This window comes from Epinephelus moara, chromosome 6, assembly GCF_006386435.1.
Source record: "Epinephelus moara isolate mb chromosome 6, YSFRI_EMoa_1.0, whole genome shotgun sequence".
Classification (NCBI taxonomy): Eukaryota; Metazoa; Chordata; class Actinopteri; order Perciformes; family Serranidae; genus Epinephelus; species Epinephelus moara.
Window position 1 is genome coordinate 16,745,869 of NC_065511.1, and position 16,980 is coordinate 16,762,848.

General features: G+C 39.7%; 1 protein-coding gene across 3 annotated transcripts in view; it reads left to right on the plus strand.

Moving 5' to 3' along the window:
- The window catches only part of LOC126392524 (RNA-binding motif, single-stranded-interacting protein 3-like), a 152,803-nt gene extending 136,587 nt beyond the window's left edge, over positions 1 to 16,216 (plus strand). For 2 of the 3 annotated variants that reach the window (XM_050047955.1, XM_050047957.1), the window contains exons 10-14: positions 1,947 to 1,997; positions 10,127 to 10,243; positions 10,616 to 10,702; positions 12,540 to 12,664; positions 15,122 to 16,216. In XM_050047955.1, the coding sequence (XP_049903912.1) occupies positions 1,947 to 1,997; positions 10,127 to 10,243; positions 10,616 to 10,702; positions 12,540 to 12,664; positions 15,122 to 15,125 (384 nt within the window). In that variant the 3' untranslated portion in view covers positions 15,126 to 16,216. Of the gene's footprint in view, positions 1 to 1,946; positions 1,998 to 10,126; positions 10,244 to 10,615; positions 10,703 to 12,539; positions 12,669 to 15,121 lie in introns of those variants that run through there. The other variant, XM_050047956.1, reaches the window with a different exon arrangement.
- The last annotated feature ends 764 nt before the right edge of the window (positions 16,217 to 16,980 follow it).

The window sequence follows — 16,980 nt, forward strand, 5'->3', positions numbered from 1 at the left end:
TATGTTTAAAGATTTCTGTCTTCATTAGGAACAAATGCGGCCTGGTGTGGAGTGTGGGCCAAGACATTGTTCATTTTGGTCTTTCCATGGGATGTGCTGGCACACAGATAAATATAGAATAAGAGCTGCCTCATCTTGAGTGACATTAACAACTTATGTGGGACCAGGAGGTTTGAAAATATAGATTGAATACTTTCATTTTGGGGCAGGCATGATATTGGATTTTCACTACACAATTATTGTGGCCAAAAGAGTTCACGATATCGATATTATCATGATATCTTTAGAAAATTTGAATAATAATAAGAGGAATAATGATGCTTTCAGTCAAAAGTTTTGTTTGTTTTTTTGGCAAATGAATTACACTCAATATACGAGTGTAGGGAGGTAGAGACAGAGTTTGTAGCTGTAACTGTACGACACTGTACAGAAAGAGCTAGTTCACTTAATGGATAGTAAAAAGTCAACCAGATGGTGTTGAGAAAGGGAGGGAGACAAAGCAAACACAGGATGAAATAGAAATGATTTAAGAGGTTCTGAATTATTTGCACAATATTATCACGTGTGTTATGAACATGATATCAATGCTTCATTTTTAAATATCATGGTTATTGTCAGTTCGGGTAGATCACGACACCCCTATTTCACTTACTCTCACCCACAGCACCTCTAGTCTCTGATTTCAAAATGAATTTAAAATTTGTTGAATTAACCTCTTGTTTCACTGTAGTCCTGTGTGTAGTCCCTGAACAAACAGGTCAAGCAAGCAGAGCTTGTCTTTTTCTCAGCGAAGACTTTAGCAAAGAAATTGACTTATCAGCTCTCTCCATTCAAGACAATTCTTAGTCTAGCAATGATAAAACACAGGCTTATATTGCAGCACTCCTCCCATCGATCTTTCATTCTTAGGCACAAATCCTCCTTTTGTCTCTCTCTCTCTCTCTCTGTTCCCGTGTGTCGCATCCTCTCTCTTTCCGCACGCACAAACCATACCAATTCATGTCAAAGCTGGTTGGCGATGTAGCTGCGGTTCTTTGAGAGATTGACTCAGTACTTGATCCTCAGTTTGTCAAACACATAGACTTTAAAACAAACACCGGTCCTCCCCCACAGGTGTTTTTTTCTAGCACGAAACACTGCTGTAAACGAGACAGACAAATGCAAAGACACACCTTCAGCAGCACAGAATTACACACGGAGGCACAGTCACAAAGTGCTTTTTGAGGAAAAACACAAGAAGGATTTAACCTACCTTGCATTCGATAGGTCCCCATAGACAGACACAGGTAGTTGAACATGTGCATGCACTCATATAATTACTGTATTTTACATGTGACAAAGGGGCCCAAAGGGACTTGTTCCTGCTCATGTTAGGGCTGGGCAGTAGGAGATGAAAGTGGTGATTTGTGGCCAAGACAGGCTTTGATGATGAAACCTCCACTGTGAAGCAGTAATTATTAGACTGTATTGCTCTCTGTGGTCTTCATATCCTCTTATAATTACAACATAACATACTGTATAGTGGACCCTCAGTTACTGCTGTAATATTCTTTAAGACACACTGCCGCAGGGACTGAGGCTCTGAAATGGGCTTGTAAAGACTTGAGCTAATGATTAATTTTCTCTCTTCTCCTCTTTGGTTTTCTCATTTTCGCTCCCTTCCTGTCATTCTGTCTTCCAATTGTCCTTCTTTATGTTCTCTCTTCCTCAATTCTTTATCCACTTATAACAATCTTCTTTTTGATCTTCCCTTTCCTCTCATCTCCTCCTGACCTCCCTTCTGCATCCTCCTACTCGTGCCCATCCCCTCCTTCTTTAATTACTTTACTTTTCCTACTTTCTTCCTACTCTTTCTATTTCCTTCGTCATGTCTGATCACATCGTCACCACCTCTACCTTTGCTGCATCTTCTTCTCTCCTCTCTCCTCCAACTTTCATCTCCACAGGTCCAGAGTACATCTTGGATGCCACATCAACAGTATGTTATGCAACCTACAGTAAGTTTTTTGAACCAGCCTCTCCTTTATTTTTTGGGTCATATGTTATCCTTTTCCCAGTGGAGTCATTTCCTTCATTTTCTAGCACTTTTCACTGCCTCCCTTTGACATCCTGCTTGTCATCTCTGTGTGTACACATGTCTCCACACTTACTCCTTATTCACTTCTTAGTCTGCTGATCTCAAAACATCCAAGATTCTTCACCGCAATGTTCATAACCAATGTGAATGTCAGTCATATTGGCCGCCACGGGATCTTTTAAAAAAAAAACACTACAGTCATCTTAGCAAACGCAAGTCTTATTCGTACAACCGTCACTATATTTGATTTGTAACAGTATTTCTCCCATATTTATCTCGTTTCAGTGCAAATGATGGAGCAAGTCAAAGAAATATTGCACATAATAAAAGAAAAATGTCACGCAGTTTCCAACAAAATCAGCCTATGAGTGCCAAACCCAGGTCAGACCAGGAAAAAAAACTTTAGCCCAGCAACTGAGTCTTACCCTGCTGAATCAGCCGCTGAATAACCTCCTTAAAGCAGCTCGCAGAGCTCAGCGGAGCAGACTCTGAAATCTATAATAAAAGGTTGCTCCCTGCTGGTTTGAAGTGGAACTGCAAGTAGGAAACCAAAGTGTAGTGGTTAACAAAATACTGATATTAAAGTCAATGTTAACCTGTAACTACTGATTGTATTTGTACTGTGATACATGTGTGATACACACACACACACACACACACATATATTGGCATGTATTTTATTATTATAACTTTATTCTGCTCTATATTTCTTGATTTTTGCAACACTTGCCTCTATTATTAGTTTCATTTTCTCTCACTATGTTTATGTTATGTACCAATACACCAAAGCAAATTCCTTGTATTCGAAAACGTACTTGGCAATAAACTAGGTTATAATTCTGGTCTAATGCTGGTGCAGTCAGATGATTGCCTGTGAGTGTAGGTGTACAGTCAATATACGCTGTAAATCCACACTCACCTGCAGATTTTCTGTCTTCTTTTATACTGTTATACACTACACACAGTGACACAAACTTTAAGGTTTCCTTTGCTTTTAGCCAGGGACAGAATACAGCCATACTAGCTTTGAGCCTCCGCTGGCGTCCTTTCTGCCTGACATACAGTGATTACCCTAACATACTGTAGAACATCTCTACACATTCATCCAGGTGCAGGACAGAGTACTGTCTTAAACCGTCAAAGGAGGTGAGCTACATTGTGAAATTTGGTAAAAGACCTCAGCAGTTTAATGGATATGAAAAATTATAGATTCATGTTGGGGCCACACAATAACCTTGAAAGTGCTTCAGATGAACAATAAACCTTAATCACCTCTTAAACATTTATTCATCAGCAGTTCACAGTTCCACTGGTTCAGCTCATCTATAGTGTACATTAGTAATTTTCTATTAACTCGGAAAAATGTGTTTAACTAGCCTGTAAAACATGCATTTAATTTTTACACTCATGGATTTTAATTACACACCTGTTCGGGATGTCTTCTCCTTAGACAGGGTTCATATGAAGGGGAGAGAAATGAATGTCACTGTAAAATAAAGTCAGTCAGGAAGTGAGGGACTCAATCACAAGCGAACGTGGGTTTCATGGCTGGCGAATGCCTTCATACATGCCACATAATCTGGACAGCCATGACAGCCCACGATGACACTCTCTCCTCCAGGTTTTTTGGTAATGGAGGAATAAACTGTGCAGCTACAGTTCCTATAGATATTGTACTAGAAAATAAAGTTGGTTTCTCTTACAGAGAGACAATAGTCACAGCAGATTTTATCATCCAGATTTGTATCTAACCACGGAAAGTGAGAGTAAGTTGTTTTCTTGAGAACATCTGCAGACTATTTTATACCTGCAAAATTCCGTTATGCTCCATTGAAATTGTCAGCTGTAGGGGGGTGGAAAATAGAGGCAGCACAGATATGGTATATCAGCCGTGCACCGAGGAATTCCAGCGAATACTGTCACAACACAATAGTTAAATTAGTTCCAAATTCTGTTGTCCCCCCACTCTGTTGTTCTCTCTTCCTATCTGTCTTCCTCTTTGTGTTTATCTGCCAACCCCTAAAAACATTCTGTTGTCATGTCTGATTAAAATTATGTCTGTGAGAGAGGATAATACCCCTCTGTAAATGTGTTTTCAAAACAAATGTCCTGTCTAATTATTTGGCAGGCCGCTTGATATGACTGCGCAAGACTTGGGAGAGGACAGAGGGAGAGATAGAGGAGAAGAGAGACTAAGGGATAGGAGAGAAATAAATAAATAAGAGGAGTGTCTGCGTTTGACAGAGAGAGGACAGGGGAGAGAGGCAGGCGCAGGGAAAGGAGAGGAAAGAAGGGATTACAAAGAATAAATCGAGAACAAAGAAAAGAAAACAACTGCTGCAAAAGCATGTCTGGGCTGTGCGCGCCCTGTTCCCCAGCCTTGTCTCCGCATAGTCAAAATCCCTGTTAGACAACAAAGGCGAAGGCTAGTCATTGTATTTCCTGGATACAGAAAAGCTTGGCAAATTAAAGCTGCGTCAGGGAGGGAGACTGAGAGAGAGAAACAGCGGCTTAATTCTGTTCCTATGGCAGCAGAGGCTTCCTCACTGCTGTGCCTCAGTTAATGACTGGTAACTTCGATTAATGGGGTGTGCTCATTGACACATTTAGGTTGATGCACGCGAGCACGCCTCTGCTAAACACTCAGTCAACAGTCCGTCACACAGTTAGAGGTTTTGGGAGGGTTTGCTATCGGTATCACCGACAAATTCAAAATACTTTCACTGACACATTGTAGACACACACTTATTAAAGAAATGAATGCATCTAATTAAAAGGTTAAAGGGAATTAAAAACAGTGCCAGTTCCCAGGAATAAAGAAGGCACACATACATGCATCCCACCACTGCGTTTACACACAGACACAGACATAGGTATGTGCTCTGAAATTAATTCAGACGCACGCATACCTATACACACTGTGAAGTGCCTTAAGGACTGTGTGTTTCCGAGCCTTGGTGGAATGCCCAGATTACTTGAACTCCCTGTCTTTACATCTTAATTAGTGAGAGGATGTCTTTGTGCATAATTACTCACAAATCCCCCTACAGGAAATGAATGCATTACCCTAACCATGCATGGCAAGAAAGAGAAGGAAAGGCGGCTTATTGGGGAGCGCTGTAATGAGACATCCAAAGAATTGGGATTTCAGATCTTCCTGAGTTAAATTGCTGTGTTAAACCCATTTGGGCAGACAAAGGGGGCGAAGAATGTGTTGGAAGAAAGCACACATCAGTACATACCTGATCCTGCAAATATAGTGCACAATACTTGGTTTGTTTCCTGTTTTTTTATGCTGGGATCCTTTGGGTGCAGTGTGCAGAGCCCATGCATACATGTGGGGGCTTGTCTGGAGTTTGCAACCCAGTAAAACCTGACTTTTTGCTTTATGTGGTAAAATCTGGTTTGATTTAAATGAGGGTGTAGTTGCAGCATGAAAAATCATTTTGTCGAATAATACAAACATCTGCTTTTCAGACTGCACCACCTGAGAGAGAACAAATAACGCCTGTTCACATCCTTTTGCATGCACACACACACACACCAGCAGCAGTTAGCTGTTTTCTCGATAAACGGGTGTCATTATCACTAATACTGTGTATTTGATGCTGCGCGGTGCCTGCAGCATTCTGCTAGTCAGCTTCACTTGTCTACTGGAAAAATGACAGCAAGAGAAGAAGGGAGGAGAGGAAGAGAGGAGGGAGTTCAAAGTTGAAGCAGATCTTGTATTTTTCTCTCTCCTGCCCTCAAGGGGAAAAGATAACTGTCTGTCTTGCGTGCTCATTTATTGCTTACCCCAGGAAGAAAAATAATGTCTGATACATGAAAACATTAACACATAACACATGCTCTACCACGTATAATTACGCACTCATCACACGCCGGGTAATGCATAGTGTCTGTGTGCAGACACGCGGAGATAGCAAGTTTAACACTCGTACAGCTGTAAATCAGAGCAGACAATTAGTCATTGTGGGTTTCTTTTTTTTTTTTTTTTTTTGGTGCTTTATGCAGCTTTCTCTCTGCGTGGAGGTCTGCTGCAAGATTGGATGAAGTGAGAGAAAGAGCGAGGGAGGATGAGAAATCATTAAACAAGAGAACGTATTATATAGATGGATGAGAAGCTTGGGTATTAGCTAGATTCTGGCTGCTAAATCTACCTGCTTCTGCCAAAGCTTCTTGCCTGTTTGTGGGTAGATCTGTTGATGCATCTGTGTGTGGATGCTTCTCTGTGTGTGTAAGTGGGAGCGTGTGTGTGTGTGTGTGTGTGTGTGTGTGTGTGTGGGAAAAGTGCCACTCATTCACTTGTGATGTTGAGGACAGTGTTGACGTAGCATTTCTGGTAGTCAGGCGGCTGTGTTCCTCAAACAGATCTCCCTATGAAGACAGCAGTCAGAAGGAAGATCACTCACCAATCCCTGTCTGTAGTGTGTGTGTGCGTGTGCGTGTGTGTGCGTGTGTGTTTCTTTCAGGAATAAGGATCTTCACATACCGATTTGCAACTGTGAGCAACTCTGAAAGACCGTATGCGCTTCTGAGACGGAACGCTTCACACAGCCAGAACTTTCATCACCGTGTGTGTGTTTACCTATGTGTGCTTGTGTTGTTGCGAGCCCTCGTGTGAAACAATACAGAGACAGAGCCGTTAAGACGACTGCCGTAAGCTGGGCCGGTGCCTAAAATACCTAAAGTTAATACCTGTGTTCTTCTAACATCCTGTCTCAACATGCAGCTACAGAAGTGCTGACTGCTTTTTGGAGCGGTGCTGACACATGTCCACTGATGCCGTCAGTGCTCATGGGAAGTGCAGTTTAAACAGCTATCACAAATGAACAGTGTTTACCTCTGCAGGGACGTTGCCAGGCATCTTCAGCACACAGTGTTGAGGCTTCTCCTATTAAACCTATACAGAGCTGTTGAGTCTGTAGCTGAGCTGCACTGGAAAAGTAGAGCTCAGCGCATCAAGGTGTTAGCAGGCATCAAAGCCCTTCACATTGAAGAGATTTACAGTAAAAGCCTTTCTGCTCCATTCAGACGCATGTTCTGTCAAGCCTCGCCTGGCAAGCTGGCTGACTGGCTGCATTGCCGTCAAACGGTTTGCAGTCATCAAACTTAACTGGGTTGGAAGTCTTTTTTTTACTAATGTATTTCTACCAGCTGCATGTCTTAGAAAGCACCTATTTAACTGAGAGGCATAAAAAGCACCCTTTTCCCCATTGCAGTACACACATCAGGTGGCATATTTTGCTGTGATAATTCATGTTATCTAGTTTGTTTTTAACTGTCTATCTTGTTAGTTTGTGTGTTGCTTTTGATTTGATTTAAAGGAATATTTCTACACTTTGGAAGTATGCATATTTGCCCTCTTGCTCTTTTTTGCCATCCCTTCATATACCACCTCATGGTTTAAATATTTAAGAGTCAGGATAAGGTTTATTGCCGAGACGGTTTTCTTATAAAAATGAATTTGTCTTGTGTTTGGTGCATACAGCGAACACATTATTTGGAATATATATATTTATATATATATAAAAGAAGGAAAAGGAAAAGCGGCCTGGTCATTGAGTGAAATCCAGTTAAGACCTCTGGTAGATGCCTCTCCCTTTCAAGTGGGGATATTACATGAAAAACACTAATATATACATAGTAATATATATTACTGTAAAACACAAGAAACATTACACTAAATATGTGTAATATATGAAAATAGGTTTCTTCTTGATACTGATTTGTTTAAGCCTTCATACTACTTGTCAAGTTCTTAAGTGTTTTTCATGCAGTATCCCCACTTGAAAGGGAGAGAGGCATCTACCAGAGGTCTTAACTGGATTTCACTCAATGACCAGGCCGCTTTTCCTTTTCCTTCTTTTATTTTTCAGGTGCAAGCATTTTATGCCATTTGTCATGTGTAGGTGAAAAACCTTTCAATCAAAGAAACACAAAAACAGAGAAAAAGTTTAAAGTCCGTACACAATGCAAATGCTATTGCAAATCACCAACAGAAAATAAGTATACAAAATACCAGAAAATAAACACTTAAATATTGTGAAACCCAATTATATTTACATTAAATTACAAATCAAGTGCAAATAAAGTTACCCACTGCTGTAAATGGTTTTAGCATAGTTTCAGGTAAGTATGAATTTCACTACTTTTTAAATATTTATTGTTGTTTTAAATGTATATTTTAATGTGTTTTTAACTTAAATTGTCTCAATTTCTGTATTTTACCATTAAATGTATTTTAACATGAATTACTTCTTAACCTTTAATTTTATGGTCAAATTTTATTAAAGTGAAATTCCAAAATTACACTTTCACAATTGCAAAAATGCTTACAATTAAAAGTATGTATGAGTATAAATGCTTGAATTGAAACTGTAGATATGAAATGTTTCAAATCATGTTATATTCAAATTGCTCTCCCAATCTACTACTAATTACTTCTGTGATACACCCAATATAATCAACATACATTCATAATTCACTAACTGTCAAAGTGAAATACTTTTAAGATGTGCTCAACACATACCAATTTAAATTTACAATTTACACATTACATTTTTAACACATTTCAAATGTCAGGAGGGAGATTAACAAGCAATCAGCGCACACAGACAATCAGTTACCAAGCCACGCGTTACTGGGCGTCCGACCCCGTGGCTAAGCTAGCGTTAGCACAACCAATTAATCAAAATTAACTACCTCCGTGCAAAAGTCTCTTCATTAAACAGTTCAGCGTCTTACCGGCTGCCTCTCTGGTGTTTTAGATGCTCTCACTCTGCATTGGCTCACCGCAGGATGCGAAGGATGAGGGAACAGATATACGCCTGCTGTCTGTGTACCTTTGTTCGCTCTTTACCTGTGACGATGTGCGCTGCCTTTTATGGCCCAGGCAATAACTGGGCGATGGTGCAAAAGGTTCCTCCTTCTGGTTTATTGTGGAATTGGATTCCTCAGCTTTGCTTGTCTTTTAGTTACTGTTCAGTTCTTTAGTTTATTCCAGTTTGACCTGACACTACTGTTGCTGTTTTGTTTTAACTATGTCAACTTGCACTCCATGCATTGTAGTATACAGGCTCAGGGACTGTATTGGGCTGTGTAAAGGCCAATTCATACCTCTCGTGTTCAAGTATCCACATTATCCTCATATGTCCGCAAGGGTCCGTGTATAACCCATCTTTTTGTGACTGCGCAGATTGCATGTGTGGCGAGCACCCCGGCTGTGCATACTCCAATTCTGAAACATAATCTCTTGTTCAACGCTCCAGTCCACAACACTGCAGTCAAGCCAGCCACTACAGCCACACTGCAGTGAAGTTAGTTATAAGTTGGATATTCCTCAGATATTCACTCCAGACCCAGCAGTGTCCCAGAGTTTCAGTTTCATCGATGCTGGCAATAGAAGATGAGTAGCTCTCAGCTCTCCAGTTGCTGGGGGCTGATGCAGGCCCTCAGTTGTACTATCAGTTGCCCGTCCGGTTGACGGCAGCTGTCCGTGAACATTCAGTGCAGAACATACATTCAAGCCTTAGATGTTTGTGTTCTTGTATGTAGCGTTATGTATGTTGCACCTTGATCCCAGAGAAACGCTCTCTCATTCTGCCTTGTGTGGTGTAATGTAATCAGTTTGTCATTTGATCCGTGATGATGTCATAAGGTGGGCTCAGTGTGGTTCCGGTTAACAGGCTAAGGAGTTAGCTAGGAGATGACGGAGAGTCATATATTGTATGTTTGTCACATGCTAATTGTTCAAGTAAGCGCCCCAAACGCTGAACTCAAAGTAGTCATTATAATCTGAAAAACGAAAATGACAATAAACCTGATTTGATTTTGATTAAAAAAAAAAAACCATAACAGAAATAATAAAATATGTACAATAAAACTGTTTTAGTTAAGCCAGACTTCATAAACAGTGTTCTTGATTTGTGTCATTGATCCCGTCGTTTGCTTGTCATATAACGCTCAATGACTGGATATAGCAGTTTTTCACCTTGTACAACAATGTCTATAACTCGGCCGGTCATGTGTTCTTCCTTCCTGCCTCAGGGTGCTGTGATCACCCCAGCGACGGCCATCGAGCCCAGTTTGTCTCTTCACCCCTCCGGTGTAATGGCTCCTCTCACCCAGCAGATGAACCACCTGTCTCTGGGCACCACAGGCACCGTGAGTCTCCACTTTTACCTCCTCCAAACCACCTTGTACTGCACGCATGAGTGTGTGTGAGTGTGTGTCTTTGGAGTTGCAGTTTATTCAATATAGTTAATTAGTAGAGAGTTCCATGATCAGCTATAATTAAAATCATCTCACAGCAGAAACCACAAAGCCACACACATGGAAATTGCCTTTTTCTGTTTGCTGAAATGTTGGCGATGACCCTGGGACCAAGCCAAACTATTATGTAATGTATTGTGAAATGTCACAAAACCACACGTCTCAGCGGGAATGTCAGACAGTACTTTTAATCCAGAGCTTCTAGAGGACATATTGTTTGTGCCTATATTATAATACTGTCTGTGCCCCTCCTTCTCTCTGCAGTACATGCCTGCTGCAGCGGCTGCTCCTATGCAAGGAACCTACATTCCCCAGTACACTGCAGTGCCTGCCTCTGCCATCACAGTGGAAGTAAGGACAAAAAGAAGTTGTTTATGGACTTTATTATAGTTACTAATTACACTAAGTTCATACAGCGGCCTATATAGGGCTGCACAGGGCTGAATTATATTCACTATAATTCACACATAATTCTCTCATATTGCAACTGTAAGATAATTTGGATGCTATTAAATGCAGCAGTAGTTTATGATGGTCATGCTGTCAGGAAATCAAAACAAAGCATTTGTAGACAATATGTGAGACCTCAGTGTCAGTCACTTATTTATTGTCACTGAGTGAAGCCTTGATAATCAACCCAGTTTGAATGTTATCAGTAGATTAAATGGGGCATTATTAGTGATTATCAGCCAGCCTCATAGTTATTAGTAACGAGGGGTCTGCTACAGCAACTAGTAGGTTCAGAATGCCGTGATCCCCCTATTAAATGGCCACCTTTATCATCATGTAGTGATAGAGGAAGTCAGGTGAAATAAAATTAGTATAAAGAGCGAGGAAGTCCACATACCATAAAACTTCAATTAGTAGCCCAGGCTATTATTTGCTCAAATCATTGTACTCAACAGGCGTCCATATGGGACAGGCCTTTCATTCCTGTTACACAAAAATGTTGCTCAGCAAAGAAGGGAAATATAGTCAAATGCTTAATTTAACCAATATGAATATTATTTGAATTAAATTTAGGCTTCAAATAAGATATCAATTATGTGCTATGTTATGATACTTGTTTTAGGGCACCCAACATACCAGCACAACACCACTGTATCATGCTAAAACCATATTCATAACTTGGATTAATTTTCATGAAAAACACTTTTGACTCTTTTAATCAGTGGACCCTTACGAACTCAAGAAATGTAAATAACTTCCTGGGATACATATTCTGACTTTATGACAGCTTCAGAGGAAGGGAGTCACCACTTGTTTTTTCATTATGCTGGTAGATATGAATGAATTACAGTCTTCTCTGGTGCTCTTGGTTTTAGTAAACTGACATGAACAGAGCAAACAATATGTAGCATCTCCATATTGACAAAAGTTTAATCATTTATATTTGTATGTGCGATCTAAACAGCTAACTAATGTTAGTTGGAGTGGGTATCAACAATCTGGTTTTATACATCCAAAGAACTTCTATAAAAATGAACTGCTTGGCGACCAGACCAGGCGTCTAATTGAGACAGGCCTTTATTTAAGCCTTTATTGGGACTAGGCTTTTAATTGAAGTTTCACAGTAGGTAGTGGGATGGTGGATGGGTCAAATAAATAAAAGGCTTTTACCAGGAGACTAGGGTTTGTGTCCCATGTGACACCAGGAGTCAACATAGAGTTATTTTAACTACATAATCTGACATGTGTTAGGTAGCATTACATTAGTAACAAGCACACTTATTTCAAGCCAAACCATTGAGGGGTTTTTTCTTAATCAAACCTGGTGAAAGTGAAAGCAAACAAAGCTACACCTGATGGCAATGGGCATTTAATGGGCTGATTACAGCATTCTCAGCCTACTAGTTGGTGTAGCAGGACCCTGCTAACCCATATCTATGAGGCTGATAACCACTAATAATGGTCATTTAATCAAGTAGCAGCATTTGAAATGGGTGGATAATATCTATGTGCTATATTGCCAAAGGTCTGAGGAACTGTTATTCAATTCTTAAAATGAGCTCCATAAATTAGATTGGATCTGCTGAAGGATCGTTTTAATTCAATATGAAGTGATTTTTTTTTTTTTTTTTGGTCATTGCTTAACTGTTTGGATGTTCTCAGTAAACTCACTTGTCTAAGGTTGAATATAAACGTTCTAACTGGACGAGTTTCATATCTGGCTTGTTTCTGGGGTCAGGGCGTGGTGACAGACCCATCTCCACAGACAGCCGCCCCCTCTTCCCAGGACGCCAGTGGGCAGCAGCCTTTATCAGTGGAGAATACAGGAGATCATGCCACAGCCTACTCTTACCAGCAGTCTAAGTGAGTGTTGTGAATAGATGTCTGTCTTTGTATTGTAAACTGTCTGTGCAGCTGGTCCAGAGATGTGATGTTATTGCTGTAATACTCCTGAGTTGCACTGTCAAGGTTTTTTTTTTTTTCCATTAGTTTGAATTTTATGAAAAGAGTCCTGACACTTCTGTTGAAACTGGATGCCATTGTTGCCAGCACTGCATTGATAACTTAGAAATGCCATTAATATTTCTTATAGGAAGATTTATTAGGACAAATACACAGCACCTTCATTCAACACACAACTTCAAGAAACTCTGTTTCAGAATCCTCAGTTTTTTCATAGAGGAAATGAATTTGAACAGATTTATAACTTGTAATTTGGCACTTGAATTTACATGCACTACAATAATTTGATTATTTTTCCACTTTTGTGGTAATGTAGTATCAGTCTCAGTTTTCATTTTCACATTAAGGCTTGAAGAATTACATACTTTAGGAATTCGCTATGCACAGCTAAGTAATAGACCAGCACATATACCCCAAAAAAACCACACATTTGCTTTTGTACAGATTAAACCAACAAGATATAATATGTTAATCAGTGAGGTGGTAATTGTGTTGGTAATCTTTTTATTCTCAGAGCCAGGTGAGCAGTTTCCTCCTGCTTCTAGTCTTTATGCTAAGCTAAAATAACCAGCTTATGGGTAAGGTGGAAAGTTTTCATATAGAAAGCACTTGGTTATGGTCTGTTATTAAGGACCTTTTCAATAATACAGAATTGTAATTTCCACTCATGTCTTTATTTCTCATATGAAATAAATTCCAACTCAAGGCCAACTACGGAAGCATGAGGGAAACTAATCAGTCATCCCCATGTTCGATGATAGTGCACCAGCTATTAAGTCTTTTGGCAGGTGCAGACCAGATTTCACTGCACATGTGTTGTAGCCCAGTGTTATGACATGATATGATGCCATGAAAAAAGAATTCCTGGTAATCTGTGTGGTTTGTGTTTCCACCGCACCTCAAAATTCCGGAAAATGTATTCAAATTAGCGTGATGACGTAGATGATTCAGCATGTGCCCTGTGTTTGGCTCTGCGAGCTTATTGGCTGGTAACATGGTAACATAGTGCTGATAGGGAGAGTTGGGGCTGTTTGTCTCAGCCAGCAGCTAAGTTTATAAGTATTTTAAGATAAGTGTCAAACTAAGTTAGTCTACATACAGACAGCTGTCATTTGATTGAACAAGTGTGCTGTCCTTGTGTATGACATAGGGTTAGTGTCGGTGGATGAGAGACTGTGGACGGAGCATATTGAATATCACTGTCTACGTGTTTACATGTTCATGCTGCTGAACACATGTAATGATAAATTATTGGCTTCTTACCCGCTAAGGATTAATGTCACTTACAGTAATGAGTGTAGCTGCCGTCAACTCAAATCATTTTCGAGTTATCTTCACTTCATTTCCACCGCGGCTGCTCGCCAGTTCAGCGCCGGCACAAAAGAACCGATACCATTGGCGCTTATCAATACTACGGTCTTTGATAATTTAGTACCAGGTTTTGGTACACATCCTTCATCAAAACACAAACAAAGTGAAGCTTGTAGAAATGAAATAAAGTTTGCAGCGGCTGCCCGTGCCAGGAAGTGCGGAACGCTGCAAGTGTGTGTTCCACCAATCAGTGTTCTTCAGCACACAGCCCCGCCCCTCAAGAATTCCGGGTAATCTAAAAAGTCCTACCCCTCTACTAGGTACTTTTTTCAGGGAAGGTTTGGGGTTGAAGGAAAGTTTTTTACCCGGGTAATTTTGGTGGAAATGCACAGAGGTTTTTCAAAATCCCGGGTACATGAGAAAAGTTCCTGCGGTGGAAAGGGGCTAATGGTAGAAAACCTGAGGTATTTGCTCACAGGGATTACTTCTACATATCTCATCATTTGAAACTTTGGTCATGTTTAATAGAAACATTCTTCATTGCAATGTTATGTATAAGACACAAAACATAGACAAGCATAATTGGTCCCCTTTAAAGACGTTTAATTTAGTGTATTTGCATGGAATAGACCAGGCAGAGAGAGGAAAATAGCATGGAAATAGCATTGTTGGAAGAGCACATTAAAATGTCTCCTTCCTACAGTCTCAAAATGTTCTACAGCAGTGTTCGCTAAGGTTGTAATTTGCAAGTTAAATAAATCAAGTTGAATAATGTGTATATATTTAGCTACAGAAGACTACAGTGTAGTGAAGTCAATCGCCGTGTTGTTTTGGTCACAGAATCATGTCAACCTTTGCTTGTAGAACACATTTCTTCTGCTCCTGGTGTTTATTTGTCTTGTTTTTCTGCCTCCTATAGATAACCTGCGGGTGCTTTTTTTGCACACACAGCGGTCAGACAAAGAGTGTTGTAGGAACGGTAATATTGTCCACAGTTTCCTCAGTAACCTTTTTTTTTTCACTGACTTGTTTTTCTGTCTCCTTTAGATAACAAGATTGGTAGGAATCATTGCTGCATTGCCTTTAGAAGGACTGCACTGAGGCGCTGGAGACACGGAGGGAATCAAAATGAAACAAGGACAAAAAAAGAGGTGACATGGGCAACACTGAGGGGAGAATGCTTCCACTGTGCACAGGCACCAAATAAAAGACAAAATGAAAAAAAAAAATCAATTATATTTCTTACCTGGTTGAACCAACAAAAAGACAGAGGAGAAAAAAAAAAAGAAACGCTGGTTTGCTGAACTTGAGGACAATGAATTCAAACGCAGTCTGCAACTTTGAGTTTATCATTTCTCACTGTGAGACTGGACTTTGCCTCCGAAGGAAAAAGAGAAGACATCGACTGAAATCTAAACTCAACCAACAAGCTGTACAGAAAAAAAAGAACATTTGAATGTGCAGGTAGATTTTCAGACTTTTTTTATTAAAAAAAAGGAAGGAAGCAAAGTCTAGAGAAAAAAAACAGGTTGTCTTCCTTTGATATTAAGCTACATTATTTTCATTCTTTTTATTATTTGAGTAGTTTTCTAGAATATCAATGTTTTCGTAAATCTTTATTGCCTTAATTTTCTCAAACTTTGGGAAAAAAAGTTTCCATAGTGTTGAATTATTAAAAAAAAAAGAGTGGTTGAATGATTTGAGAGCTTCTTGGAAAGTTCTGTGATGAAATCTACAAAGCTATTTGTACAGGATTTAAGAAAAAAAATAAGGTTGTAATTGTATGAAGATGATTTTAAATTATGTGGTGCAGTGCAGCTGATGTTGGATGGTAAGAAAAAAAAAACTTCTTTAATGCGGGAAGGGTCAATCCACTGCTTCCTGGAAAATGCAGTTAAGTTTAACCATGGGATAAAAAGTTATGTTTCTTCATCACATTTGTATTTTTTGTTTGTTTGTTTTTCTATTGCAGTCGTTTTACCTTCAAAAGGTTTTTGCTTTGCCTGCTTTGCTTGTCTCACTGCAAAAAAAAGAAAAGTAAAAAAAAAAGGAACATTTCTGACTTTGAGAAAAGCAGAAAAAAAAAAACGCTAGGATTTTTAAATGTGCAAAAAGCAATAGTTTTAGTAAAACTGTTGACAGTTTCTTGAGTCTTTCTTAACCGTTGAACAAAAGCAGCCAGCAGGTGGCATATTTTATACCAAAGATGAAGAAACTAGGTAGTGAAGAGATCTTCCTTATGTTGCTTTTTCTTGATTTTTTCTCACCTCTGAAACTGAGATGTTTCTTGCTTGTCATGCTGTTGGCGTGCGAGATGACTTTATCAGTGACTGAGGACATGCAGTAGGTCTTTAACACAACTGCCTCAACCAGAAGAGTGTGCTCTGAGATGTTTTGTTTGTCATGTGATCAAACGCGGTGATGATCTGTAGTGGCGCTGTAACATCTGTTGAGAGACCAGACACCCTGTGTGATACGGAGAGAGTGGAGGAGGTAGGTATGTTATTGGGAAGTTGGTATGCTCAGTTTGGTGATAAAGAGGCTGAAAACGCATTATGTCCTGTGGAAAATTGGTGTGTACTCCACCTTCTTCAGGCTGCGTTGACCAATCTGAAATCCTCATCACAACAGCTTAAATGCTCTCATTTTGAAACGCATAGTCTCAGTCCATAAGACAAACTGTATTACGCCACTGTCTTGCCAAACACAAGCCATTTAAAATGTGAGCAAGCAATGATCTCTGTTAGAGGAAAGGGCATTTCTGTTAAACAAAATCATTTCAGCTTCTGTATATTCTACGAGGACGAGGAGAGATGTTTTGTTTTTCTTAATGTGTTGCCTTTTTTTTTTTGTCTTTTTTAAAAATTGATTATGATGTGTGAGCTGCTAAACACTTTTCATTATTG